Source organism: Callorhinchus milii, unplaced genomic scaffold (assembly GCF_018977255.1).
Source record: "Callorhinchus milii isolate IMCB2004 unplaced genomic scaffold, IMCB_Cmil_1.0 Scaffold4, whole genome shotgun sequence".
In the NCBI taxonomy this organism is placed as follows: domain Eukaryota; kingdom Metazoa; phylum Chordata; class Chondrichthyes; order Chimaeriformes; family Callorhinchidae; genus Callorhinchus; species Callorhinchus milii.
Window position 1 is genome coordinate 43,926,880 of NW_024704745.1, and position 26,781 is coordinate 43,953,660.

The 26,781-nt window shown below is 38.6% G+C and overlaps 2 protein-coding genes across 4 annotated transcripts in view; one reads left to right on the forward strand and one right to left on the reverse strand.

Moving 5' to 3' along the window:
* Positions 1-26,781, reverse strand: part of pola1 (polymerase (DNA directed), alpha 1) — a 189,965-nt gene that overhangs the window by 147,718 nt on the left and 15,466 nt on the right. The gene's annotated exons all lie outside the window — the stretch shown is intronic.
* Positions 1-26,781, forward strand: part of pcyt1ba (phosphate cytidylyltransferase 1B, choline a) — a 31,650-nt gene that overhangs the window by 896 nt on the left and 3,973 nt on the right. The window contains exons 1-5 of one of the 3 annotated variants that reach the window (XM_007903052.2): positions 6,191-6,487; positions 20,221-20,320; positions 22,544-22,660; positions 22,978-23,129; positions 24,619-24,697. In XM_007903052.2, coding sequence (XP_007901243.1) covers positions 6,371-6,487; positions 20,221-20,320; positions 22,544-22,660; positions 22,978-23,129; positions 24,619-24,697 — 565 coding nt within the window. In that variant the 5' untranslated portion in view covers positions 6,191-6,370. Of the gene's footprint in view, positions 1-6,190; positions 6,488-20,220; positions 20,321-22,543; positions 22,661-22,977; positions 23,130-24,618; positions 24,698-26,781 lie in introns of those variants that run through there. The other 2 variants (XM_007903053.1, XM_007903055.2) reach the window with 2 other exon arrangements.

Below are 26,781 nucleotides of genomic sequence, written 5' to 3' on the forward strand. Positions count from 1 at the left end.
TTCACGTCAGCCCTGTTAAGCGCTCCGAGATGTGATGGGTGCCATGCAAGTTGATGTTGGTATTGTTAATGACAGGTTTGGGAGAGACTGCTGAATTCTATCAATCAAGCAAGCAAGTTCTCTGGCCTCTGGGTCAATAGATAATTTTTTGACTTTGAGAGTTATGCGTTGTACAACTGTTGAAAGTCCCAAAACCATACAAAATAGGCACTGATCCAGCTACTTGCCCTACAGCATGAAAATCTTTTCATGATGCAACATATCTGTGATTTTAGTTTAAGTGAACTATGTGGACCTATAAAAATAAACCAAAACATTGATAAATAAATAATAATAATCCTTGCATTTGTGTAATAATCCTTGCAAATGTATAAAACATCACAGTAAGTGGTAAAAATGGTGACATGATAATTATAACATAGTTGATAAATGGAGTTAACAGGATCTGTATAATCCCCATCATAACTCCATCACAACAGTTGGATCTGAAGCCACTTGTAACTGCCAATGTAGTTGCAGGTGCATTGGCTTTAAAACCTATTTTAATGACTTCAGCTATTTTCCTGGCATTCCAATTTAATAGTAACTTCTAATGACTTCATTACTGTGATGGATTTGAGGGGGTCACAATCCAATACCAATTTTGTTATGCATTGTCCTCACTGATGTGATAACTAGTAGTCAGTAACAATCAACAAAAGAAATGCTCCAACGGGATTGTTCCCAGTAGCTATCTGAAAGTTCAGATGGCTCCAAAAGTTTAAAATACACATTCATTACACTTTACAGTAAATCATATGAAGCACAATGAAATGCCCTTGACATGTTAGCCACTATATCAAATGCAAGGATTATTATTATTATTGTCCATTAACCTGTAAGGGCAAAGCCCAAGAGTTTTATGAACATCATCTGAACCTTGAAACAGAGTTACACCCTGAAGTTTTAGTTTATCTTATTTTATAATACACGTGTCATTCAGTTGTACACTGACCTTTGCGTGTTACCTGTAAGCAGCAGTGGGCATTACTTTTGCTCTCTGTTATTAGTAAGGGAGGTCGAGTGTCGTAGTAGATCAGTCTACAAATATATCAGGGTAAGCATGGATTTACTTGTGGAGTCCTGTAGCTTTGTGGTTAGAGCATTTGAGAGGACCTGGGTTTGATTCTCAGGCAGGGCAAAATGTTGGGCAAGCTTCCTTACTCTACACGCCTCTGTTTACCTGGCAGTAAGTAGGAACCTGGTTGTTAGTCGATTGGGAGATCGATTTTCTGGTGATAAGAATCCCTTCAAAAAAATTTTTTAAATGTGGTCAATCAATCCAGCAGGTGGCATTCAAGAGTAATATACAGTGTCTATCGAGAATCAGTTTGTTACAAATAGGTAGTGTATTGGATTAAGATGTCGCCAATAGTTCTTTCTCCATTCATAACAGTGAATTTAAAAGTCATTTTCATATTCACTGCTTTAATTTTAAATTAAAAATTCAACTCTCCCACAGTTGTATAGCTTTGGTATTAAACAAACTTCTTTTACAATTAAAAAAATCATCTTTACATTTGGTATAACATCTTTCACGTCGGCAGGACAGCTAAAAGTGCTTCACAAGCTGTACTGAAAAGTGCAGCAACTACGAGTTTTAATTAGTTAAAGGATGTGCAGAATTAAAAGTTGGTAGTTAACTCTACCTGGGCAAGACAATCATATCTTCGGACGAATGTGACCCCACCTAGTTCACCAGTCTTTTTCCTGTCGGACGTTTTACTGTTTGGGTCATTCAAAAGGAAGAATTACTAACTGAAGTCTGTAAATATAACAAATTTGTCATGGTTCCTAATTGATATTTTAACGGATCATATTTTTACCCTAAAAACATAAAGAAAAATTATCGTGAGATCTAATTTGCAGTAGTGAAGTCATCCCAAGCTACCATTGGACTCACATATTGCGGATTTGGAGCACTGAATAATGGGACACCTGCTTATCTTAACACAATAAATCATCTTTAAGATAGTATCTCGATAACAGGCGTCAATGTGACACTGTAAGTCTAGTGGAAGCTGCAGGTGGGTTTGGGCCCAACCCAAGTGATTTAGTTGGTGGTGAAGGAGATCTGACATCCTGGGAATGTGTTGTATAACACAACTCCCTGCATTATTAGTTAGAACATAATGATACACCCGTGAAAAAAGAAGCATCAAAGTACTCTATTCAATGTATTTCAACGTGGTTATAAATTACAAAGGATTTAAAAAAAATAAATGCAACACCTTCCTGAATGTGTGCACTCACTGTCATTTATTAACTAGTTTGTTGAGATTTGTGGAGTCCTGTAGCTCAGTGGTTAGAGCACTTGCTTTGCAAGCAAGACACCTGGGTTCAATTCCAGGCAGGGCGAAACCTTGGGCAAGTTTCCTTACTCCACACGCCTAATAATAATCCCTCCAAAAAACCCAAAACAATAATAAATTGGTCATTTTCAATCTACGACTGTTTGTGGGACATTGCTGTGCGCAATTGGCTGCCGCGTTCGCCCACAAATATACAGTCAATTCACTTTACAGTATATTCTGTGAAGCGCTTTGGGACGTCCTCCGACGTGAAAAGCGCTATATCAAATGCAAGGATTATTATTATTATTATTATTATTATTATTATTATTATTATTATTATTATTATTATTATTATTTTCCATACAGATACAACAAAGAAATTCTCAGGATCCCCTTGCAAAGTTTCCAAAGTGCATCACTTTAGACATTGTTGCTCATTCCAAGATGTTGCTCACTGTCCTGGATTACCAACAATAACTTAAATTCATACAGTGCTCTTCACATGGGTATAGTCTTGAAACGTGTGATTCTCTGGCACTTAATATACATTAAGAGCAGTTCTGTGCTATGGGCTCATAGCCACTAGGCACTAGATTGAGATTTCCCAAATACATCTCACCACATGGAAGTTTTACAATCTGAAAATTAATAACCTTTCTGAAGAAAATAATTTCTTTGATGAAAATTTTGTTCTTGTGTTTCGTTGAATAACATGCATTTCAATTCATTAACCATATCATGTTTAACATAGTGAAATATCCCTATACCTGCTGTAGGGAAACACTATCAGTGTTCTCATGTGGCCCTGCCAAAAGCTGGTCACATCGCAAGTAGGATTTGTGGATAAGGGCACTCAGTCTGAAGGTTGTGGATTTAAGTTTCATGATTGGGGTTGAGCTCATTGCCCAGCTTGACACTCCAGTGCAGCTACATTGTCGAAGGTGCCATACTTCGGTGAAACACAAAACCAATGGTGGCCAACCCTTTTGGTAGGTCAACAAAAATACATTTTCTTGATTGAATATTTCTTGATTGATGACATAAATTAAGAAATATTCAATCAAGAAAAAAACTGGAAACAAAACATTAATTTAAAACAGACTCACCTAGATGAGTACGAATGTTTGGTGGGCCACTCCTTGATGGCCGTGTGGGGCACTACCAGCCTGTGGGCCATGGGTTGGCCACCACTTCACTAAATCAAGGTCCCGTCTGGCCTTTTCAAATGGATGTTAAAGATCCCACTACACTATTCAAAAAGGGAAGGGGGTTTCTTCCAGTGTCCTGGCTAACAATCCCTGTTTGCAGGACTGCTGTGTGTAACTATCTGCAGTGTTTGTGTACAAACATACCATCATTACACTTGACACCAAATCCTTCTGAAGGGCTTTGAGTGCTTTGAAGTTATAGGCACTATATAAAATGCAAAGGTTATTTGTATTAATATTTGATTGGGGATAAGTGGGATATTTGCTTTACTTACATTTCTTGGTTTGATATAAAAGCAGGTAACTTGCTAATTGGCAACACAATTCTACTGTACGCAAGAGAAAAGTCCAATGTGTGGTGCAACCCAATGAGAAATATCAGGAGACTCTGCCTATAGTACATCTGCAGACAAGATGATGTGCTAACTGTCATTAAATTGCTAATTTCAATGCATGTGTTAAGTATACCATAAGAATTAATAAACACATCACAGCATTGCAATTTTCACCCTTTTCAAACTTTCGCATTTGTAAAAAAAACTGGAAAAATTTACTGGTAGTCACTCGAAGGCCACTGTTCCGTGCTGAATGGGGGAGGGGATGGGAAGAGGACAGGAATTAGCGGATGGAATATAACCACACATATTGTATTTGCACTCAATGTAAACACAGTTTGCACTGCTCACAGCATGAGCCTATTGTACAAGAACTCCTCAGTTGCCCAATTTTATTAGATTTTTGTACTATATTATCCTGCTTAGGTATGAATTGTCCAGAAGTTTTTAAAAAATGCACAACAATTATTGAACTGAATTTCCTGAACTATCAATTTTGGGGCTTGATTTGGGATATTCGCCAAAGCACTCAGAGACGGTTTTCATAACCCACGGAAGTGCAAAGAATAGGCCAAAGAAGAAATTGAGGAAAATGGTGGTTCACCTAGAGACTTCCCCAGACTTTTCTTTCCTCTTTGGCGGTTTTCAGAATCACAATTATCATTTTTGAGAATGTTTCAAATGTTCCAGAATTGCATTAGCTTTTCCCATCCTTTCACAAATATGGCAAATTAAACCCGCTTTGTGAGTGTACATGAAATGCTTGAATCTGCCAAAAATCACAAAGTACCTGCAATTAAAACCTTTCCTTAAAACTTGCCCTTAACCTGCTTTCTACCCACTCCACTACCCGCTGCTTCCGCTCGGCTGGTTCTGGTCTCCTGCTTGTCCTTCATCCCCTCCGCTCCACCATTAGCGGTTGCACCTTCAGCCACTATGCCCCGAAGCTTTGAAACTCTCTCCCCCAATCCATCCGCCATCTCCCCCTCTTTTAGATCTGACTGAAGACCTTCCTCTTCGACAAAAAAAAATTGTGCATTTTTTTAAAAATCTGGACAATTCCTCCCTCTCTGCCGGCTTGGCGACAGGCTCCACCACCACCACCAACAACAAATTACATTTGTTTAGGCTTTTCACGTCAGCCCTGTTAAGCGCTCCGAGATGTGATGGGTGCCATACAAGTTGATGTTGCTATTGTTAACGACAGGTTTGGCAGAGACTGCTGAATTCTATCGATCAAGCAAGCAAGTTCTCTGGCCTCTGGGTCAATAGATAAGTTTTGGTGCATAAGAGAAATCTTGACCCTCTTTTGTAGATCAACACTAAAAAATAAAAACCTAATCAAGAAAAGAACTGAAGAGACTAATGTAGTGCCAAAAATCTGCAAAATAAAATGTTGCTGTTTTGGATACAAATGAAACGGCAGATACTGGGAGCTGAAAAGGAAACGGCTACCTGGTAAGCAACAGATTACATTGGTGTTAAATAGGCAACAATGTAAATTTATGCCCAAGTCACTAATGTATTTAAAAAAAAGACCAGCAATATTTACTGATGAATACAATTTTAAAAAGCTCTCTGGAAAGATATTAGACTGCCTGTTACCTGAGAACATTCATTGGACCACAAGGACTGGATTTGGTATCTATTTTCACCTGTTGTGTTTATATTGGAGGGAATCAAACTGCTTCTTAAAGTTCTGACGACGGGTTGTGGACCCAAAATGTTGACTCACTTTCCTTTCTCCATAGATGCCGCTTGACCTGCTGCGTGATCCCAGCGACTTCTGTTTTTGCTTCTTAAACACTGGTTGTTCACTGTGTGTTTCATGACAAATTGCTAACAAAATCTTATATCTTATATACTGGTGTAGGTAGAATTCGCTGAAGTTATTTTGAATAAAAATTGAACCTTTGGTTTGTAACCAACACCAAGGTGCTATTGACCTTTGACTTCTATGTGCATTGTAAGGACATGGATACTACTAATGTTTAATCAGAGCATCTACCGCTTTCAGCAAAAGGATTAGTTAAGGGGGCTCGGTAAGCTATTAACTGCCTCCACATTACTCCCTGCTCTCAATTTTCAGATCCGAGTAATTAATTTTGAGAAGAAATGGGCATTTCCTTCCTTGAAATCCTGCTGTAGCTCCCCCATTTGTCTCTCCTCTTGGCTCAGGCTATAGTCATCACTGTCTGTAACACAGCATAGGAATCATGTGTTGTGCTACTCTCATCCCAGCTGTGAAACAACCAACCAGTGCACATTATGTAAATGAATGTACTATACAGATACTGGCAGACCTTCTGCAGAATGGTTGTTATGGTGATAGCTCAAGGCCTTGCCTTTCAGCTTATATGAGAGAATAATGTTCATATTTCTCTGGGGGGGTGAGAATTGAAATCTGAATAGCAAAAGGGAAAAAAAAACCTGACTGACAATAAAGGGATCAGTGCAGTTAGGTCGTGCAGGCAGCAAGCAGTCTTTCTCGGTCATGCCAGTTCTTATACTTGATGCTGAGTCACTAGACGGTATCCCAAAATCCCCTTGTAAAAAGCTTCCATCAAAGACCATGGAGGAACTAGAACACACCTGCCCTCAGCCTCGCACGGTGAGTCAAATTATGAAATACATGTAATATATATATATATATATATACATACACCTTTGGTAATTAAGCACCTGTGAGGTATGGTATTATCGGGGCGGGGGAGGGGGGGCTTAAGGAGGGCAGCAACAATAGTAGTATGTCCCTCAAGGGTTTTAAAAACAATACTGTGATTGCTGTGTCCTTACTTGGCATGTTTTCGGAGATGGTAAATTTCATAGCTGCCTTTTTGTATGCGAAATCAATGGTCAATAGTGTCCATAATCACTTGTACCTCAAGGTACCAGTGATATAGAAAAAAACAATGCCATGTCTAAACGTTTCAAAATCCATCTGTTTGGTGCATAATGAACGACTTGTTTGCTCACTTTAATTGAATCTCCCTTGCAGCTTGCAGAAGGTAAGCATGCTTTCCATAAGATAGATTGGAAAAATTTGCGTTGAATATATTTTATGAAATATATGGCGCAATCAATAGTTCATGATTACTTTTGATAGCAAATTCCACTGAAAATTTCAAAAGACACCCCTGCTTTTGTATCATGGAGTAAAAATTATGCTCCAGGCCTTGAAAGTGTTAAGGTAAGCTGCATGTATTCAACGATTCATGTGAGCCAAGCCTGTCGGGAAACTAGGCTTTCATAGATCATACTCAGACACCAATAATTTGCAGCACTGTACAATATGTAAGTGACAGCAAATGGCAGAAAGTAATTGTCTTGCTTTAGCTTCTGTATGTTGATTTGAACTTTGATGAAAAGACAAGGTTGTGCGGGTTAATTAAAACAAGCAGGAAAAACGTGTCAGCTTTTCACGAGTAATGAACTGATCAAACTGTCTGGCAACTGCAGCCCATTAAACGGAACTCTGTATACATGAGACATGCCATGTGGACATAATTTCAAATGTCAGAACCATTTCTGCCATCATTGCAGCGTCTCCATGTCAGCTGATATTTGCCTTCACTTCTCTGATAGCAAATGGTGGTGTTTTGTTGCTCAGTGGTTAGAGCATTTGCCTCACAAGCGAGAGACCTGGGTTCGATTCCCAGCAGGGCGAAACCTTGGGCAAGTTTCCTTACTCCACATGCCTGATAATAATCCCTCAAGAAAAAAAAACAATATTAATTTGGTCACTTCAATCCACGACTGTTTGTGGGACACTGCTGTGCGCAATTGGCTGCCGCGTTTCGCCCTCAAAAATGCGGTCAATTCACTTTACAGTATATTCTGTGAAGCGCTTTGAGGCGTCTAGAAGATGTGAAAAGCGCTATATCAAATTCAAGAATTATTATTATTATACTTTGTCCTTCCTTTTGATTTCTGTACACACAATCTTAATAATTAATTTACCTTATGAAAATAAAAATAATAATCATTACATTTAGTACAACGCCTTTCACATGGGGAGGATGCCCCAAAGCACTTCACAGTGCAGTGACTGCAGTTTTATGGACAGAATTTTAATTTTCGCACAGCAATGTCCCACAAACAGCCATGAGATAAGGAAAAAATGTATTGTTGGAAAAGGATTTCAGTTCCAGATAATGCTCACATCCAAGTTTGTTACCCTCCTGGTATTAGCAGTTGCCAGTCAGCACATTGGTAACACGTCCCATTGTGGTTAAAAATATAGATGCTTTTCCCCTATAGAATCACAGTCATGGCTAATCCACTGCAAGAGTGGCATTGAACTTTGGGTTCCTAAATTTCACTTGGTTTTGGCCTGTTAAGACCATTTTAATATAATATAAATATAAGCTTGTGCAGAATATTTGAAAATTTGTTCTTAATTTGGAAGTCAGTTCTTTTTAATAATTGGGAGACTTATGACTTCCAAAGGATGAGGGTGCCTGTGGATATATCTGCACATTGGAGCAACAACACCTTCCTGGGGTAGAGGATAGAACTGAGGAAACATTACATAATAGAAGAGACACAGAACGGCAGAATGCAAGATTGTGTCTGGCCTTAGCAGCAAGAGGGTTAGAATCAGAGGGTTAGAAGCTGATATTGGCAGAGAGGCGTATAGACCTGATTGGCTTCTCAATCGTGAATGGGCTGTGCATTAAAAAGGAGTCACAAAATAACACAAAAAAGAGCTATTTACGATTAGAGAGAAAAGTCCAATCTTCTGGTGTCAAGATTCATGTCTTAGATTGCATGTTCAGATAAAGACCATACAACAAAGCACAGTCTGCACCGGAATTTAATCTATTGGTACAGGCATAATAACATCCAGTTTGCATATGCGCCTGGAACAAACAATTTCCCGTTGTCTATGAACTGTCGTATATTAATATACACATTGTCTTTATGTTGAAGAGAACAATAGAGTATAGCAACCAGAAAACTTAAACTTGAAGCCATCCACGTTGTTCTGCTCTGTATGCCAATTGGGTCATTTAGAGGAACATTGTGTTCTAGGTTTGGATCGAATATAAAATAGAATCTCTTGTTTAATTTAATATTCAATGCATTAATGTTTGATGGTTGGTCTAGTGGCAGGGTAGAGATATTTGATGTGGTTAACGAGAGGGCACAGGTTGTGATTGCTGACACATTGCTGTCAGTGATATGCGTTTCAGGTTTCTTATTTGGGAGATACAACAATTACCATAAGTAGACTCTATTCCTGTGCTTCATTCCTTACACAAGCTCCACACTCACAACAGCCAGTCACCCTCAAGGTGAATGATAAACCATAAATGATAAACAGTGTGATTTGAAATTTGTTACTGAACTTTTTGCACATCACTGGTACTCGAAAAGGTTCAGGCCTGCAGTTATCAGACAAAAGTTATCAGTCAAATTTCATTCACTACAAAATATCAAGAGTAATATAAATAGTTAAAAATAATTAATGAGGCAGTGAACTACTAAACACAATGTACTGCAAATACTGAAGTAGAAAATTAACCTACAGCTGTTGAGGGGTAACATATCGATTTAAGAATACAGGAATCAGGGTTTTGTTCTGCTCAATGAAAGAAAACAGAATTTCTTTCTGGTTTTCGTTTCCATTAGCAAATATTAATTATATATTTCCTCAAAGAATCAACTCCCAATGAACACAAAGATCTCACACCCACTAAACTGAACTGATTTGCTTATGGGACCAGGTGTGCTTAAGTTGTCGTAAGTGATGGATTGTGGTTCTCAGGAAAATTATTTGCAGTAACAAAGTTGATGACTCAGTTGCTAACTAGAGATCTTTTTGTTAAACGTTTACATAACCAATATTCACCTGTACTTTTGTAACTTAAATAAAACTGGATATGAAAAAATATTCTACTATTGAAGTGATGTAATGATGTACACAGCCAATTTCTGGGTTTGATACTTATAAGTTGAGATCAAGAACACGGGATGATGGTCATACTGTTTATTGTACTGAGGCTGTGCCCAGATGATCGAACGAGGGGAGAATTATCCTGGATTAGGTTAGTGTCATGTGAAGGAGCATACAAATGCTGGCTCCAGGATATCAGAATGAAGAAAGCCTGGCACCTGAAACTGCATTTGGTGTTTCAGTGTTGGTAAAATGGTGTGAAAATGGCAAATGCTGGTAATTTGGAAAGGGGGGTATTTACTGAGTCTGACAACAACAGCAAGATTCCATTTATTGAGCGCCTTTCACGTCGGGAGGACGTCCCAAGGCGCTGTACAGTTGGGTCAGGACCCGAGCAGTGGGAAAATGGTCAGGGTGAGGGGAGGGAAGGGAGGGAGCGAGGAGGGGGCAGAGAGTCGATAGGATCATATCATATGATTTGTGTTTCATAATTATTTGATATAATTACATTGAATCTGTTATGAATCACATAATTTATCATTTTTATAATAATATTTGCATTTAATATTGTGCCTATAACATCAAAATATTTCAAAGTGAGACTTTTTTTATGAAACACAGGTAATTGCCGTCAACTCTACTTTTTTACATAGAGTTGAGAGATCTTTAATGTCCATCTGGTTTATCTGAGTATCTACGTTTCTATTGAGGGCCACTGATATGTTAATTGTTCATTTTCCTCTTTCTTTGGGTTAGGGTAACAACAGGTCCAAAATAGCCTTCAATTGTGTCCATCTACTTTGATTTGCAACTGTAATAGATTTACATACTGCTACTAATTTATTAAAAGTCTTGCACACAAGTTCCCATGTCAGGGACTTTGAACTCAAGGTCTAGGCTGACACTCCAGTGGGGGGAAGGGGGAGTCCTGCATTGTCAAGGTGCCACCCTTCAGATGAGACATTAAAACAAGGTATTGTCTACCTGTTCAGGTGGACGTTAAAAAAAATGACACAATTCGAAAAGCGAAAGGAATATCTCCTGGCTAACAAATCCTCCAGATCTGTTGGTCATTCACATCCTGGCGGTTTGTGGAACATTGATATGTGCAAATTGCAGCCACAACTACAGTTACTACATGTAACAGTAATTACTGTGAAGCATTTGAGACATTTCAAAGTGATGAGCTGCTATATCAAACACAAGGATGATTCCTATTAATTGTAATTTAATTATTATGTGTCTTAACAAAATGGACAATTGGAGCTTCAAAAGAAGTAATGATTTTAATTAATTTTTACTTAGCATATTCAATTTAATTTTAATTTTCCTACTTGCCAGCTTCCTGCCCAGAGGGTGTGTGGATAATAATTACTTCAGGTGGGATTTGTCCGAAGCTCATCTGTTTGCAGCCACTGGGTAAAGAGAAAAAATGTCTTGTTTTATGCACCCATGTGCTCCCATTGCATGCGAGTCTTCTCCCCATTGAGCCCATACACTACCTTCTTTTGCCTTGTGCTGATTGTGGCTGTTAAAGGGCAATACTTTATGTTTGCTTCATGGAGAAATTGCATTTGATCCAGTGCAACAAGGAAAGATGGAGCTTCAAGTGAATAATAAGTGAATATTGTACCCACTGGAGCAGAACACTTAATTTCAATCGGGGTTTACAACTAACTCTTAAAGAAAGCTGGGAGAGAACATTTCCATAACTTTTCAGGTCATCAGCTTGCTAGTATTTTTCAAGTCACAATCGTATAAAAATATAATGTTTCATAATTAATTTAATAATTATCATCTTGCTGTTGAATCTGCTATGAAACATTACATTTTTGCATCAAATCCCAAATCTGTCCAATGGAGTGAAAATCTCCTTTGACTTTGTCATAATAGTTGGGCCTGAAGATTTCAGTGCTGCCATTATATTTTCGATTGTGGTGTTTGAGTGCTCATTCATTGGCTTCATTCTTAATAATAATAATAATAATCCTTGCATTTGATATAGCGCTTTTCACGTCGGGAGGACGTCCCAAAGCGCTTCACAGAACACACTGTGAAGTGAATTGACTGTATANTTTTTTGTGGGCGAATGCGGCAGCCAATTGCGCACAGCAATGTCCCACAAACAGTCATAGATTGAAAATGACCAATTTATTATTGTTTTTGCTTTTTTTGGAGGGATTATTATTAGGCGTGTGGAGTAAGGAAACTTGCCCAAGGTTTCGCCCTGACCTGTCTGGAATTGAACTCGGGTCTCTTGCTTGCAAAGCGAGTGCTCTAACCACTGAGCTACAGGACTCCACAAATCTGTACCCTGTGAAGCATCAGTCAAATATTGGCTGCAGGGTCAACTAAATGTGATATTCTGCTCCGTAACCCTGAGTGATTGTGGAAAATGCAAATCCATATGCCACTCTCTCATCTGAAAATGGCTCTAGATTGGGGATTGAAATTGGAACCTGTGGGTGTATGGCTCATCTACTCACTGGATAAACTCACCAAACCATCGAACAGCCCCAATTTTACAAGTTGATCTTCAAGAAACATGTTGTACTTTCTTAGCTCTTTCTCTGCCATGTTCAACTTCTTGGCCAATGATAGTAAAAAGGTGAAGAATTTATTCCTTGTACTCCTTATATTCATGTAAAATACGTAACCTTAACCTCCAACAAATTTTTCTATTTGATAATTGTGGCATATTTTCAGTTTTCTTCATTGTGAACTATAGAATCTTCTATAATCTCTAAAAATTGGTTGCTCAGCGTATTGTTGTTTACATGACATTTCTGTTGCAAAACCTTCGCATTTGCCTGCATCTCAACATTTCTAATTAATCTCATTCTGTGATGTACTTTGTGAAGTTTATTTTATCTGAAAGAGCTTATTTAAGTAGTTGCTGAATAGCCACAAGCTCATTTTTTATCTATAAAAGCATTCTTTCCTCTCTTCAAATCTTGCCAATACATAACCTTAATGTTTTCTTTGACCTTAATCTCTGCTTCAACCCTACACCCAGTCTCGGACCAAGACCCGCTTGTTCTATTTCTGAAATCTTGCCCACTCACATCCCTAGCTCACCCTTATATAGTCAAAAGGCACATGTATACTTCCATCATGGAGACTAGACTTCTGCTATGCTCTCCTCACCGAGCTTCCCTGTTCCACCTTCCACAAACTCCAACTCACACACAACTCTGCAGCTCGCCCCCCCACTCCATTAGGGTTACATGCCGATTATCTCATCTATCAATTTCCCAGCTCCCCATCCACGAAATCCAGCTGATCCAAAACTCTGCCTCCCTCATACTCACCAGTTGTTGTTGTTGAAATTGCCCCCGATCTAACCTTATGATTAACATTCAAAATCACACAGTAGTATTAAAAAATCTTGAGTTTTATTTTAGTATATTATAAAAAGAATATTGTTTTAGTCAGGCGGTTGTCTGACACGTGAGGAAAACCATCACCATGCTTAAGAATATCCAAACCAAACTGAGAGTTCAATGGGGAAAAAAAAGAGATTCACGAGGATGTCACCAGGGATGAGAGGTTACAGTTGTGTGGAGAGAATTGAAAAGTTGGAACTCATAGAGGTTTTCAAAGTGATGAATTCTCGCTCATAGATTAATGTGTACACAGAAAAGAGTTAAATCTAAAAAAGCGGATGAGCCAGCAGGTTTTATGCTGGGGTAACGAACAAGGAGCTAATTGAAGCACAAAGCAATGTAATTAGATGTCTTTCCTCTAGTTCAACATATAATCTATTGGATCATTCTTCAGTTGTTAATAATTTGGGCAGAGGTGACCTTTATATACACATTGCAAGTAACATTTTTGTTCTGTTTTTATTCTGTTGACATATGGTGTTTTATTTAAAACCCTTAGAGGCCAACAGGTTCTGCACATTTTCGCCTCGTAATGTGACCTTGAAAATACTAATATTACAACTAGGTTTATTTATGTTATATTAATGCTAATATTAGTCATGAGAAGATTGATAAGGAAAGGCAGGGCAGTGACTGCTGGAAGGTTTGGGTTCAGAAGCACTTGCTCTTATATTCAGAGTCCAATGCATACCCTGATTAGTGTATGGAGCACCAAGAAATTACTTTATTGCTGAAGCTGCCCCTCTCCAAATAATAACAATAATAATCCTGTGGGGAGTCATAGTCTAATGGGTTAAGAACAAGCTGATGGACTACCCAAAAAAAATGTTTTTAAAAAATTATCACTATTGAACTTGTGGATCACAGCCTTTGACTGCCAATTAATGTAATACCAACTTTTTATTGTCCTGACCCGCCTTAGACTTTGGACTTCACTATTGAAAACAAAGTCAATGGGGTCTGCGGTTGTTCCATTCAATGTGTTGCTCACCATGGAGAGTAACTCTTGTTATCAGCTATCCATCTTATGAGAGCACCAACCTCCAATTGTTCGGAAAAGATTGCAGTTGTGAGCAATTAGCACATGGTGGATTCCGTTGTATCAAATTTAGAAAGCTTCACTGCAGCTCAAAGTATTAACCCATCATGTATATGGCAGTGTGTGATATCCTTTAAGTGTATATATATTCAAATGCAAGGATTATTCTATTCAATAGTTGTATCCACGTTTGTTTTGCTTAGTTTGTATTGGATTCCCCACAGTTTCCTTCAATAACAACAAATTTACATTTGTAAAGTGCCTTTTATGTCAGGAGGATGTCCCAAGGCACTGAACAGTCAGGAATCAGGACCCGAGGGTGGGAGCCAGGGTTGGGATGAGGGAGGACAGAGAGGTAGGAGGGCGGCTGAAGGCACACCTTCAAATGCGAGAGCAGAAATTGAATAGCTGACATCAATCCCATCCTGTCATTCCCCAACAAAAAGCACACTATTTTGAGTAAGACTGGCCTGCTAGTTATTCCTCCTCCTAGATTGTCTGCCATCTAACACTCACATCCAACAGTCTAGGCAATCCCTGGTTAAACCTGGCCAATGTGGACAGCCATGTTTCAGTGCCATTAAAAGCTGGGGTTCAAACTCGGAACTGTGAGTTAGTCCAATAGCATGCCTCTAGAATTGCTAGAATATTGCAGAATTGATTAATTAACCAGATTGATTCATATTCTTTCTGTCTTTAAGTCATTTATAGTAAGAACATTCAGGATGTATTGGGAATTGAAAGTAGCTCCATTGCACTCCAGACTTGAAGTAGTGTCCCTCTGCACCCTCCCCCTGAAAAAAATATTTCTGCTTTTTTATTATTGGTATTATTCTTGTCAGACTCGTGCGGTGAGGAGCAGCTGCTAATTAAATCTAAATAAAACTCAGTGCGAAAGACAAAGGAATTCTGCAGGAGAAAAAAACCCTCATGACTGTTGTTTTACTTCAGAAAGTCCAATGTTGGATTTCAGCCACTGTAACAACAAAAAAATTCTGAAGGACTTACTTATGAAATTGTAAAAAACAGAGCAAAGAACAAAATTCCCTGTTGGTTTACAATCTAGATATGTACGTTACAATGCCTAGCTTTTGGTTCGGCTGACCTTTTCCTTAGAACTAGAACACGCTGTGTGAAGGTTTCTGACCTGCTGGTAGAATTTGGATATTCAGATTTGCAATGGATGTAACAAGTACCAAGTCAAACTTGCTTGTACTTTGTACAAGTAATTAAGTATACTAAAGTTCAAGGATTTCTAAATTGTCAGTCATCACTTACCAAAAGAGGAATTTGCCCTTCACATACACCAGAATGCACATACACATACTTGTGTGTTGAAAAACAACTCTGTTCATCAAAATATTTGAAAGTACTCACTGAAAGACAGTCTTCTATTCCGTATGCAGCAGCTGAATATTGATTGATATTATTGTATTCCAAGTTAAAGTGGTGTACATTTGGGAAATCGTTATACGTAAAATGGAATGTGCATGAGGTTTACTAGATTTACTTGAGCTATACTAACACAGTGTGGGAAAATTACATCCACAGTAACCTTATGTGCACAGGATCAATTTCATGCCTGGATTTTTTTTCGCCGGTATCGCCCAGGCTCATATCCACCCATTCTAGACCCCACTCAAGCATATCACGTCCTCCTGACGTGAAAGCCGTTATATAAATGTAATTTGGTGTTGTTATTGGAATGTGGAAAACAGGTGTTCAATTGTTTTCTCCTGCTTGGTGTCCACTATTATATTTATCAACTGTGAGTCAGCCTGGCTCAGTTGGTATCATTCTCGCTTCTGAGTCAGAAGGTTGTAGGTTCAAGCCCCACATCAGTGTCATAGTCTCAAAGTTGATATTTCAATACAGGCTGGTAGTGTGCTGCATTGTTTGAAGATGATAAAACCAAGGCCCTGTCTGCCTGATCAGGTTTATGTTAATCACATTGCACTATTCGAAAAGGGAAGGGAGTTTCTCCCAGTGTCCTGGCCAACAAATCCCTCAAATAAAATTGGTTAATTACTTTATGGCTGTTTGTGGGATGTTTGGCTGCTACGTTTGCCGACATAAAAATAATCACACATAGGCTGCACTGTACAGTAAATCCTGTCAAACACTTTGGACATCCTTCCGACGTGAAAGGTGCTACACCAAATGTAAGAATTATTTTTATTAAGTGCTTTGAGACACTCTTTTATGTTAAGGCTGCTATATAAATGCAAGTTGTGAAATTGTTAGTCGATATACAAAAGCGAATGCAGATGGATGTTACTCTATATGGGTCAATGCATTCTTGCAAGCCAGGAATAGCATTTATTTTATTAGCTGAGGAAATGGGTTTGACATCTGCCATGGTGCTGGTGAAGAAAAAGAAAATCTAGCAAGTGCCATATGTTAATAAAGTTTTAAAACAAAGTATATTTCAAAGACCTGCTCCACATTTATATGATGGAGACATTTAAAATCAAAATATGTCATTGAAAAGATGTGATCAAAGGATCTAAGTCATGGAGTGTGTGATTCATTCTATTCGCCAAACTCGACCCCAGCTCCCCATTGGCAATAAAAGCAAAATAATAAGCAATGCCAATTATAGGGTGAAGATTAAAGAATTCTTAAATGCATTCTGTTCCTTAATTATTGCTTAGGATAATTATCACAATTAAAATCCATTCCTAACAATAACTTTGGTACTGAACACCCGTGCTCTCCAAGCCTTTCAGAAACTGAAACTCCTTGCTTTAGCATTGATTGTGAGGGGATCAATTTTCTGATTTCTAGTCATTAGAAACATTTAAAATATTTACCTGAAAAAACATTTTTAGGTCAGTATCTCTGTAGTCCGATAAAGATGTTACGAATCTGCTTTAGTATTACCCAACTAGTGTATCTATTCATTGCATCTGGCAGTCAGAATCGGAGGAACAGTTTGCAAACTGAATGAGAATAAAAGAAAAAACAGCCCAAGGCAGGTTGTTATTTGGAGCCTTTGTGCTGAACTCTGGAGAACTATTTATATCATTGCATTGTTTGCTATTCAAGGGGCTGTGTTCATAATTTACACTGCTGTATAACTATGGAATAATATCTAGTTTGTGACACCACAGGAGGGGTGGGGATGCAGAGATACTTAGCCCATCATGTAATAGTGAAAAGGAGTATTGTGTTGTGTTAAAACCCATTTTGTTTCTTTGCTTTATTCTGCATTAATAAAATTGGTGGTATGGGTGGTAGATTGCACCTTTGTAGACGAATGCATTAAAGGTGCCTAGTTAATACTAGAATGACAGTCAAAGAGAATGTTGTGCTAATTTGTCCATTTACATAACCAATTATTATATCAAAATATGGATTGTGAGAAATGTTGACCAGTCCTGCAATGTTCCAGCACTGTACAAGCACATGATATCAAGGGTTAACGTTATGAGGACAGAGTCGAAAAATTGGGGCTGTTCTCACTGGAATAAGGATGATTAAGAGGGGATCTGATAGAAGTCATCAATATTCTGAAAGGTTTTGAGGGGAATAGTGAAAGATTATCCCCGCTGGTTAGTGAATCAACATATACTTGAGATTGTGTCACTGGAAGAGTTAAGAGAGGGGTTAGAATAAACTTGTTCTAGCAGAAGGTTGTTAGAATGTGGAATGCTTTGCTGCAAGTGGTCGTTTAAGGCAAGACCATAATAACAAAATTTGGAAGGGAATTGTACAACATCTGAAGAGGAACATTATAAAAGGGGATGGGACAGAGCAGAGAATTGCGATGACTAGTTAGCTCCAGCAGAGATGTTGGCACCCGTCACATTTTCCACAACGCAGTGGTCTCCTGTGGTACAATTTCTATGTTAGAGTCCTGTAGCTCAGTGGTTAGAGCGCTTGCCTCGCAAGCGAGAGAACGTGGGTTCGATTCCCAGCAGGGCTAAATGTTGGACAAGGTTCCTTACTTCACACACCTTTGTTTACCTAGCAGTAAGTAGGAACCCGGTTGTTAGTCGATTGGTGGATCACTTTTCCGGGGGTAGTAATCCCTTAAAAAAATTAAAATAATGATTTGGTCACTCAATCCACAACTGTTTGTGGGACACTGCAATTGGTTGCCGCTTTTCACCCACAAAATATATAATCAAAATATATCCTGTGAAGCGCTTTGTGACGTCTTGAAGACATGACAAAGTGCTAAATCAAATGCAAAGTTTATTATTATATGGTGTGAGTGAGCAGCATAAAAAATGCCTCTATTTCACGGAAAGCAAGTAAGCCTGATGGTAGCATTTTTTTTAAATCCTTAAATAACACTGAGTTCCTGAAATATTGCAACTGAAGCACAATCTTTTTGTCCATTGAACCTGTCATCTAATTTTATTGCTGTCAATTAAAGTTACAATTTTAGAATTACCTTCCCAAAAAGAGATTACTTTTCATTATTCGATCAGTGAGAATCAAAGGAACATTATTAAGCTTCCCTCCTTTGTCCTTTGGCACTATTATGACTCTCATCTTCTCAAATCACTTCTGAAGTAAATGAAAACAAATTGGTTTCAAAATGTAGCTCAGTTTAGGTATTGATTTTTACAATTATCTGCTCTGGCATTTCAAACATACATAGTTAAAGATTAATGTTTAACATCAATGCAAAATAGCAAATTTTATTTGTGAGAATAGTTACTGCATAATTTGACAATACTGTAACATTAGAGGTGAGGGGAAAAGAGGGAGGTGACCATAGGTTTTTGAAGTAGGCCTTTAGTTGCCTTTGAAGATATATCGAAAATGGGGGGAAATGGTTCCACGGGGTGGTGACATAGTGACTGATGGCTTGGGCCTTGATGATGGAAGACAGGGAGTCGGTGGAGCTTGGAGAGGATAGAGGTGATGGACAACGTCAAGCTTCTTGTGGGTAAGGATGTGTGCAGTGGGGTTAGATGAGTTGGAACATGTGAATGGTGAATCTGGCGAGGCTGGAGAGAAACATTTGAAAAGTTGAGTCTGGGGTACCAAAGACACAAATGAGGATTTGGGCAGCTTTAGATGCAATAGGAACTGAGGTGGGCAACATGGTGAAGATGCAGAAAAGCAGTCTTAGTCAGCGACTGGATGTGAGGGAGGAAAAAGAGCTGAGGGTCGAACTAAATGGCAAGGTGGTTGCGGGTTCAGTGAGATTAAGAGTGAGATGGGTGGTTGGTGCTGGAAGCAAGGAGGTATTGGCAAGAATTGAGGAGGGGATGGCTTCGGTCTTGTCCATGTTTAGCTGAAGCTCATCCAGGGCGTGATGTCTGACAGACAGGTGATCAGAAATTCAGTGGGCTGGAATCTTGGGTTGGAATAGATTTGGGGGCCATCCTTCTATATGTGGGAACTAATCACATAAACCAAGAAATAGAGTAAAGCGAGAACCAGCTGGTCACAGGACACAGATACGAGTCAGAGTAAAAAAGCAAGAACAAATTAATTTGGGTATTTGCAATGCTGTGTTTTCCTAACAGGCATCTTCTTCCCAACCCATAGAACATGGACTAAAAGGTATCAAAAAGGTAATAAAGGTATTATTAGTTGAGATGAATATTATCATGAAACTCTACTTGCTATATGTTATTACATTGTATTGAACTTTGGGGGACCTTTAAGTAATTAAAACAAGGCATTTTGCAAAGTACAAAAGAAACTAAAACAAGTTAAACATCCTGCAAAGTAACTCATATTGAGGTTGAAAATGCTGTATTTGCAAACTGTAGTTGACTTACCAGTTGCTACGTATGGTTTGGAAGGCTCTTGAGGAACCTGACAATGTCTCAGTGGAACTGCGATTCGCTGTTGTGGAACTCTCACACAGATCTCACATCTAATAACTGCAAACCGAAAGTCAAGATCAGTCACTCGGATCTGGTACGCGACTATCCCCTTTACGCCTCCCCTTTATATTTCTAACTTACACCAGCTATCAAAAACAAGCAGTCAGAATTTTAACAACACTAAAAATGAGTCCTTACGCTTATTCTTTTCCTTGTTTTTCTCAGACTTTGACGGAACCCGCCGCATTTTCGGAAGAAATAACCTGTCGGTGCAAGGCCCCTCACGAGAGACTAACCATTGCTCAGGCGCGTCTGGGAACACCAAGTTAGTCTTTGATTGCTCGCAAATAATTCTTCTTACATGAGCTCTATTACTAAAGTATTGGTGCCAACTAGATTAGTGCTGAGATCTCAGGTCTGTAAGTATTGTACAGGTTCCAGATATATCCAGTTCAGAACTATGAGACAGTATCTAACTCCTGAATGCTTTGCTAACAGTATAACGAAAACTGCAGTTTTGAATATTGGTCCATATACAATTCTTATTTTTGCAGCCTTTAATCCCCTTCATTCCTAATTAAATATGTATCTAGCTTTTTTTAAAAAAATGTTTTAATCAACACAGCATTGGCTGTTTTCTGTTTTAGCTAAGAGTATATTGCATATATCTTTGTCTCATGTCACATTGGAGGAAAGTTTTGCTCAATAAATACAAACCGGTTCTGAAATCAATCTGCAAGATATGTTGTATGCTGTCTGTATAGGTGTGTACTCTAGAGCTCTGCTGTTGCAGTGTCAGGTGAAGACAAGGGATTCCTTTTAAAACTAGTTTGATGTTGTGATGGGAATAGCTGGGTATTCTGGAAGGATGAGAGCGATTGGCCTGTAGGTCCTGATCTTGTGTTCCTCAAAAATGCTCTCAACCACGACTGAGTGGCCAGATAAAGAACTTCATGCTGGAAGCAGGTCATAGGAAGTGGGGAAGGAAATGAATACATAAATTATACAAGAAAAACTATGTCTGACTGTAGCCAGATAGCACTGTGGACTGTTCCCTCCTTCCTGTCATCTCTAAAATTAACATTCCATTGAAAAAAATAGTGCTGCAGATTTCAAGCATAAAAACGACCAAAAAGATGCGCAGCAGCCAAAAATGTGACAAGAAAACAATTAAATCGCAATTCCTGATTTCAATTATAAAAAATACGTAATTTAATTTGCGACACTTGCAAATCAGCAAATTGGAATTTCTGAAAATAGGACGTGGTATGAAAAAAAACTGTAGAGTAAAATTACATCAGCTTCAAACCTCTCCTCTGATGAAACTTTCTTGTGATCTTGAAGGTGGGTATTTTGGAAGGATGAGATCAAAAGATGAGATCGAAAGGCCGTCTTCATTCAAACGTATCTCATTATCTTGTGACCTTTTCATTCGCCAGCCACGTTTTACAAGCTTTCAAAATTCCAATTAGATATTTTAGAATATCACAAATTACACAGCTTTCAATACTCACAAAAATAAATCATAACTAATCCCATCTAAGAATATCCTATTTAAGATTATATTATTGGTGCTGTTAGACACGAAGATTCTAATAATAATCCTTGTATTTGATGTGACATCTGTAATATTGAATCCATTTCATGCCAAGAACGGCATCTCCAAAAGTGCAGTGCTCCTACAGTACTGTACTAGTCTTGGCCTGGATTATGAGTTCAAGTCTCAATTTCCTGATGCCAAAACAAAATTATAATAATAATAATCCTTGCATTTGATATAGCGCTTTTCACGTCTTCTAAACGTCTCAAAGCACTTCACAGAATATGCTGTAAAGTGAATTGACTGTATATTTGTGGGCGAAACGCAGCAGCCAATTGCGCACAGCAGTGTCCCACAAACAGTCGTGGATTGAAAATGACCAATTTATTATTGGTTTTGTTTTTGGAGGGAATTGCCATCGACTGAGGTTCCAGAGACTTGTCACACAATCTAAACAATTTTAAACCTCACAAAGGAAAATCTGTCTACATGTTCACTCACAAAATACATAGCCAATCCACTTTACAGTGTCCTGTGAAATGCTTTAAGATGTCTCGACGACATGATAAGGCGCCATATCAAATGCAAAGATTATTATTATAGCTGTACCTTTGTAACTTCATTAGTTGACTTCACAGAGAACTGTTATTTAATTTTCTCACCATAGCAATCCACATGCCTTAAAATGCAATAAACCTTATGATTTCAGCAGAAACATTACTGACCTATACTTGAAGATTTTTTAGTCCAATGTATTTACTGTGCAAGAATCATAGAAATTTACAGCACAGAAGGTAGCAATCCATTCAGTCCCATTCACCGGTATTTTCCCCATACGGCTTCAAATTATTCCATTTCAAATATCTATATTGTTCCCTGTTGAAAGCTAATGTGGATCTTGTCACAACCACTGCACCCAGGAGGGCATTGTAACTCCTAACAACTCTCTGTGTAACAGAGACATTCACTTTCTGTATTCTAACCCTATACTTGTTTCTGCTTTTTCAGTTGACAGACCAGTGAGAGTTTATGCAGATGGAATATTTGACCTCTTCCACTCTGGGCATGCCAGGGCTCTCATGCAGGCCAAAAATCTCTTCCCAAATACCTACTTAATTGTGGGAGGTAAGAACGTTGTGACAAAACAGATTAAATAAACTGTACAAAGCAAATTGCAGAAACAGTCTGCTTCTACTGAACAATCTCAACTCAAGACAAAACTTCATAAACTTAAAGATTGCATCTCAAAAAAGTGTTATGACAATTTTTGCAGTGTAGATATTAACCAATTTTCCCCATTAGATCTTCACCACTGCCTCAATTCTGCTGGGAGGTACATACCTTGTATTTTTGGTTGGTTGTATTTGTTGCACGTGAGTGACTGTATCTCACATGAGTTTGTGGAGCTCTTTTAACCATTGCCTGTTTGCACTTACTCTCAGTGTGCAGCGATGAACTAACACACCAGTGTAAAGGCTTCACTGTCATGAATGAGATTGAGCGATACGACGCTCTGAGACATTGCCGCTATGTCGATGAGGTTGTCAGAGATGCACCATGGACACTATCCCCAGAGTTCCTTGAAAAACACAAGGTATGCACTATTTTCTTAACTGTTCTTTGCTGATACTTTCCCAGTCACTGGGGTAGGAAATTTTCCCACTCAGCTCCTGTTAACCCTACAAACCAAAGGCCAATCATGTAGGGTGGTTCTCGCTGGACAAGCAGCAGATTCTATCCATGACAAGCTGTGCAGTTTTGGCTGACTGAACCCATCAGTACTCCAAGACACACTCTGGGGTCCCCAAGCCTTGGCTCTTACCAACCTGCTCTTAATAGTCTCCGGAACGAGGTAAGCAAGATACAGCCATCCCAGGACAGAATGCGTATTCCATTCAGACACAGGAAATTTTATGTGTAAGTGACGTGCATCGAATTCTTAGTCTGGTTTGGATGCTTTTAAGCATGGTAATAGATTTCTGCATGTGTCAGTCACCTGGCAGATCAAAAAAAATTCCGAAGCATCTGCATGGATGTTTTTATTGGATCTTTTCATAGCTTGTATACCATATACTAACCTTGTAATTTGACAAAGTCAGTCATACAATATTTTGCTACACATCCAAAATGTGCTAATGATTCCCTCTTTTTAACGTGAGCGAGCATGTCTGAACTAAACAAAGACAGTAGATTCCGCCCTCTACTGACAGATTACTCCAGTGCATCTTATGTTTCAAACTCCAAAGGTCTGAAATTTCTTCCAGGTTTCTTCTGTACAACCATTTTGTCTTCAAAATTTAGGATTGTATTGAAATATGGGAAATTCTTACCTTTGGTCTCAACTTGGAAGCTGGTTAAAAATTAAATTTGAATTGAAGGCTTTTCTGCAATTCCTGCACAATCTTAAAGACCAAATTGTCTTACAGGTTGAGAATAGATGAATTTCAGGCCTCAAATAATGCAATATTCTGTTTGCTTCCAGATGCTTATAATGGGGTAATATTTGTGATATTCCTCTTTGATTGAATTAGCACAAGGAATTTATTAAGGAATATCACAAATTTCTCTCTGTTCTTTGCTAAGTAAAGACTTTACACAAGTTAACTGCTCTCGTCCTCTATTTCCTTTGTAGTGGGCTTCTCCTGTGCTGTTGGTTGCTCTCAGTTTAAAAAACACAGGAAAACAGAATTATATGGTCAGTTTAAATCAAGGGATTTCCCGAATTAAAACTTTTAATATAGATTCACAACCACATTCCCGGTAAACACCAGGAAACTGTATAAATGTAAGTGTTAATGAACGCTGCAGATTTTGCCCCAGTATTGTGTACATCAACATTATGATTTACACTCTTAGGTTAAAAAATTAAAATTAATATACATTTATCCATTTATCTAAATACATTTTCATTGTAGTATGGTGTATTTTATTTGGACTCTAACAATAATAATATGTACTTCCTTCATAATAGTGGAAAGGTGTTGAACACTAATTATTATGTACATATGGAAAGGGATACACTGTACACTCAAGCAGTTTATATTCTTACATTGTGACACATTTAACACTCCACTTTCTTCTAGATTGATTTTGTGGCTCATGACGACATTCCCTATTCCTCTGCTGGATCAGATGATGTCTACAAACACATCAAGGAAGCCGGTAAGTTATTGCATAACATTGCAGTCTGTACTGTCAACTAGGTTTTAATTGGAGTTTATTCTAACTAGAAGCAAATGCTAACTGAAGCTAACTTTACTTATGACATACTAGTCATGCATCAATACCAGATGACAGATCACAGGTATGTATTTTAAAACAATTACGGCATTCAAAACAGTGTTTCCATTTTTCTGATGTTATAATGTCTTTAAAGTTTCACATGGCTTTGCATTTCACAAAACTCTCCATGTGTGAACTATTTATGGGTTTTCTATATCTTTCCCCATACAATATCATACATTCTTTTTCAGTGCTGTATCAACTGACTTTGACCAATAGCTGACAAATGAGACCACCTTCGGATGCAATGACCTGTGGCTGCAGTTATATGATCCACCAACAGGTGTCACATTTCAAGTGGTTGACATTAAGATTCTCAGTGGGCCCTAATATATGGATATGAGTAAAGATTTCCAGGGGTAAAGTGCTCAAACTGCAGGCAAAGATGTAGGTTTTCAGTCTGGGAGTGGGAACAGAATGGCTGATAGCTCGTCCAACAATGCTGGGGGTATATGAAGCTGTGAGGTGGGTGGTAGCTGAGCGGTGGGGGCAGCTGGGTTCGGCAAGGTTTATAATCATATTTATAATCAGATGTCACTTGCATTCACCATACAAATCATAACACCTTCATAATACATCTAGAATATTCTTCAAATTTTTCAGGAAGTTTAAAATAGGTTTCAATAAAGCTCTTGAGGACAATGCCAACATCAAAATCAGGCCCACTGCAGTGTAGCAGAACAGCTGGGGCTTAATCTTCTTCTTCTAGCTTCTATACATTATATTCTTGTGGAGTCCTGTAGCTCAAGCGAGAGACCAGGGTTTGATTCCCGGCAGGACGAAATGTTGGACAAATTTCCTTACTCCACACGCCTCTGTTTACCTAGCAGTAATTAGGAACTCGGTTGTTAGTCAATTGGTGGATCGCTTTTCCGGGAATAATAATCCCTCAAAAAAACAATAGTAATTTGGTCACTCAATCCACGACTGTTTGTGGGACACTGCTGTGCGTAATTAGCTGCCGCGTTTCGCCCACAAATATGCAGTCAGTTCACCTTGCAGTATATTCTGTGAAGCGATTTGAGACGTCTAGAAGATTTGAAAAGCGTTATATCAAATACAAGGATTATTATTATTATATAAATAAAACCACAATATCTGTCTGTCTGCGCTTCAAGAAGAATCTCAATAACCGATTGATGTAGAGACATGATTTGTACCTCATCGGAAAGGTCTTGCATCTGGGAGTGACGAGGGCATACTTGTTTTTGGGTGTCTCCTATCGTTCATGTGTTATGACCTAAAATGTATTTCAGTTTTGCGTTTTTCGCTGCAGTTACACCTGGTGGCCGCCGAGTCAAAGTGGCGCCGTGGCATCGTGCAGTCACACCTGGTGGCCGCGCCAGCTGACCGTGGCGCTGTGGCATCCTGCGTCACAGAGCACGCACATAGCCAAGCAGCGGCGGGAAGGAAATAAAGAACACAGACGAAGCTAAGCCGCAGAAACAACAAAATTACATTTTTAAAGCGCCTTTCATGTCGGGAGGACATCCCAGTGATTATAAATTATACATTTATATTTATCATTGTAAAGATGCCTAAGCGAAAATCAAACCTTTCAAGGATAAGTACGTGCGTCTGTCTGTGTGTCAATCTACATTCCATATTGGATCCTTTGGTTGCAAGCAAAGCTGCAACGGGTATGGCTAGTTTTATAATAAAAGGACACAAGTGGAATAAAAAGCAAATGAAATCACTGATATCTGAAGATATGGTGTCTGTTGACTGACACATTTATTCAGGTCTTTTTTAAGTTAGTGATTAAGTAATTCTGCTCTCATCCTATCTGAACTCCTAAAATGATTTCCTTCAGAAAATAGTCCGGGCCCTGTTGACCTTTGTTTGAAACATGAACAAACCTGCATGGACACCCATAAGTTTTGACTTACTTATACAACGTGTGCGGATAATTCCAGTGCTACCTTTCATCCAGTCACCTTTGCCTAAATTGTCCATTACAGAAT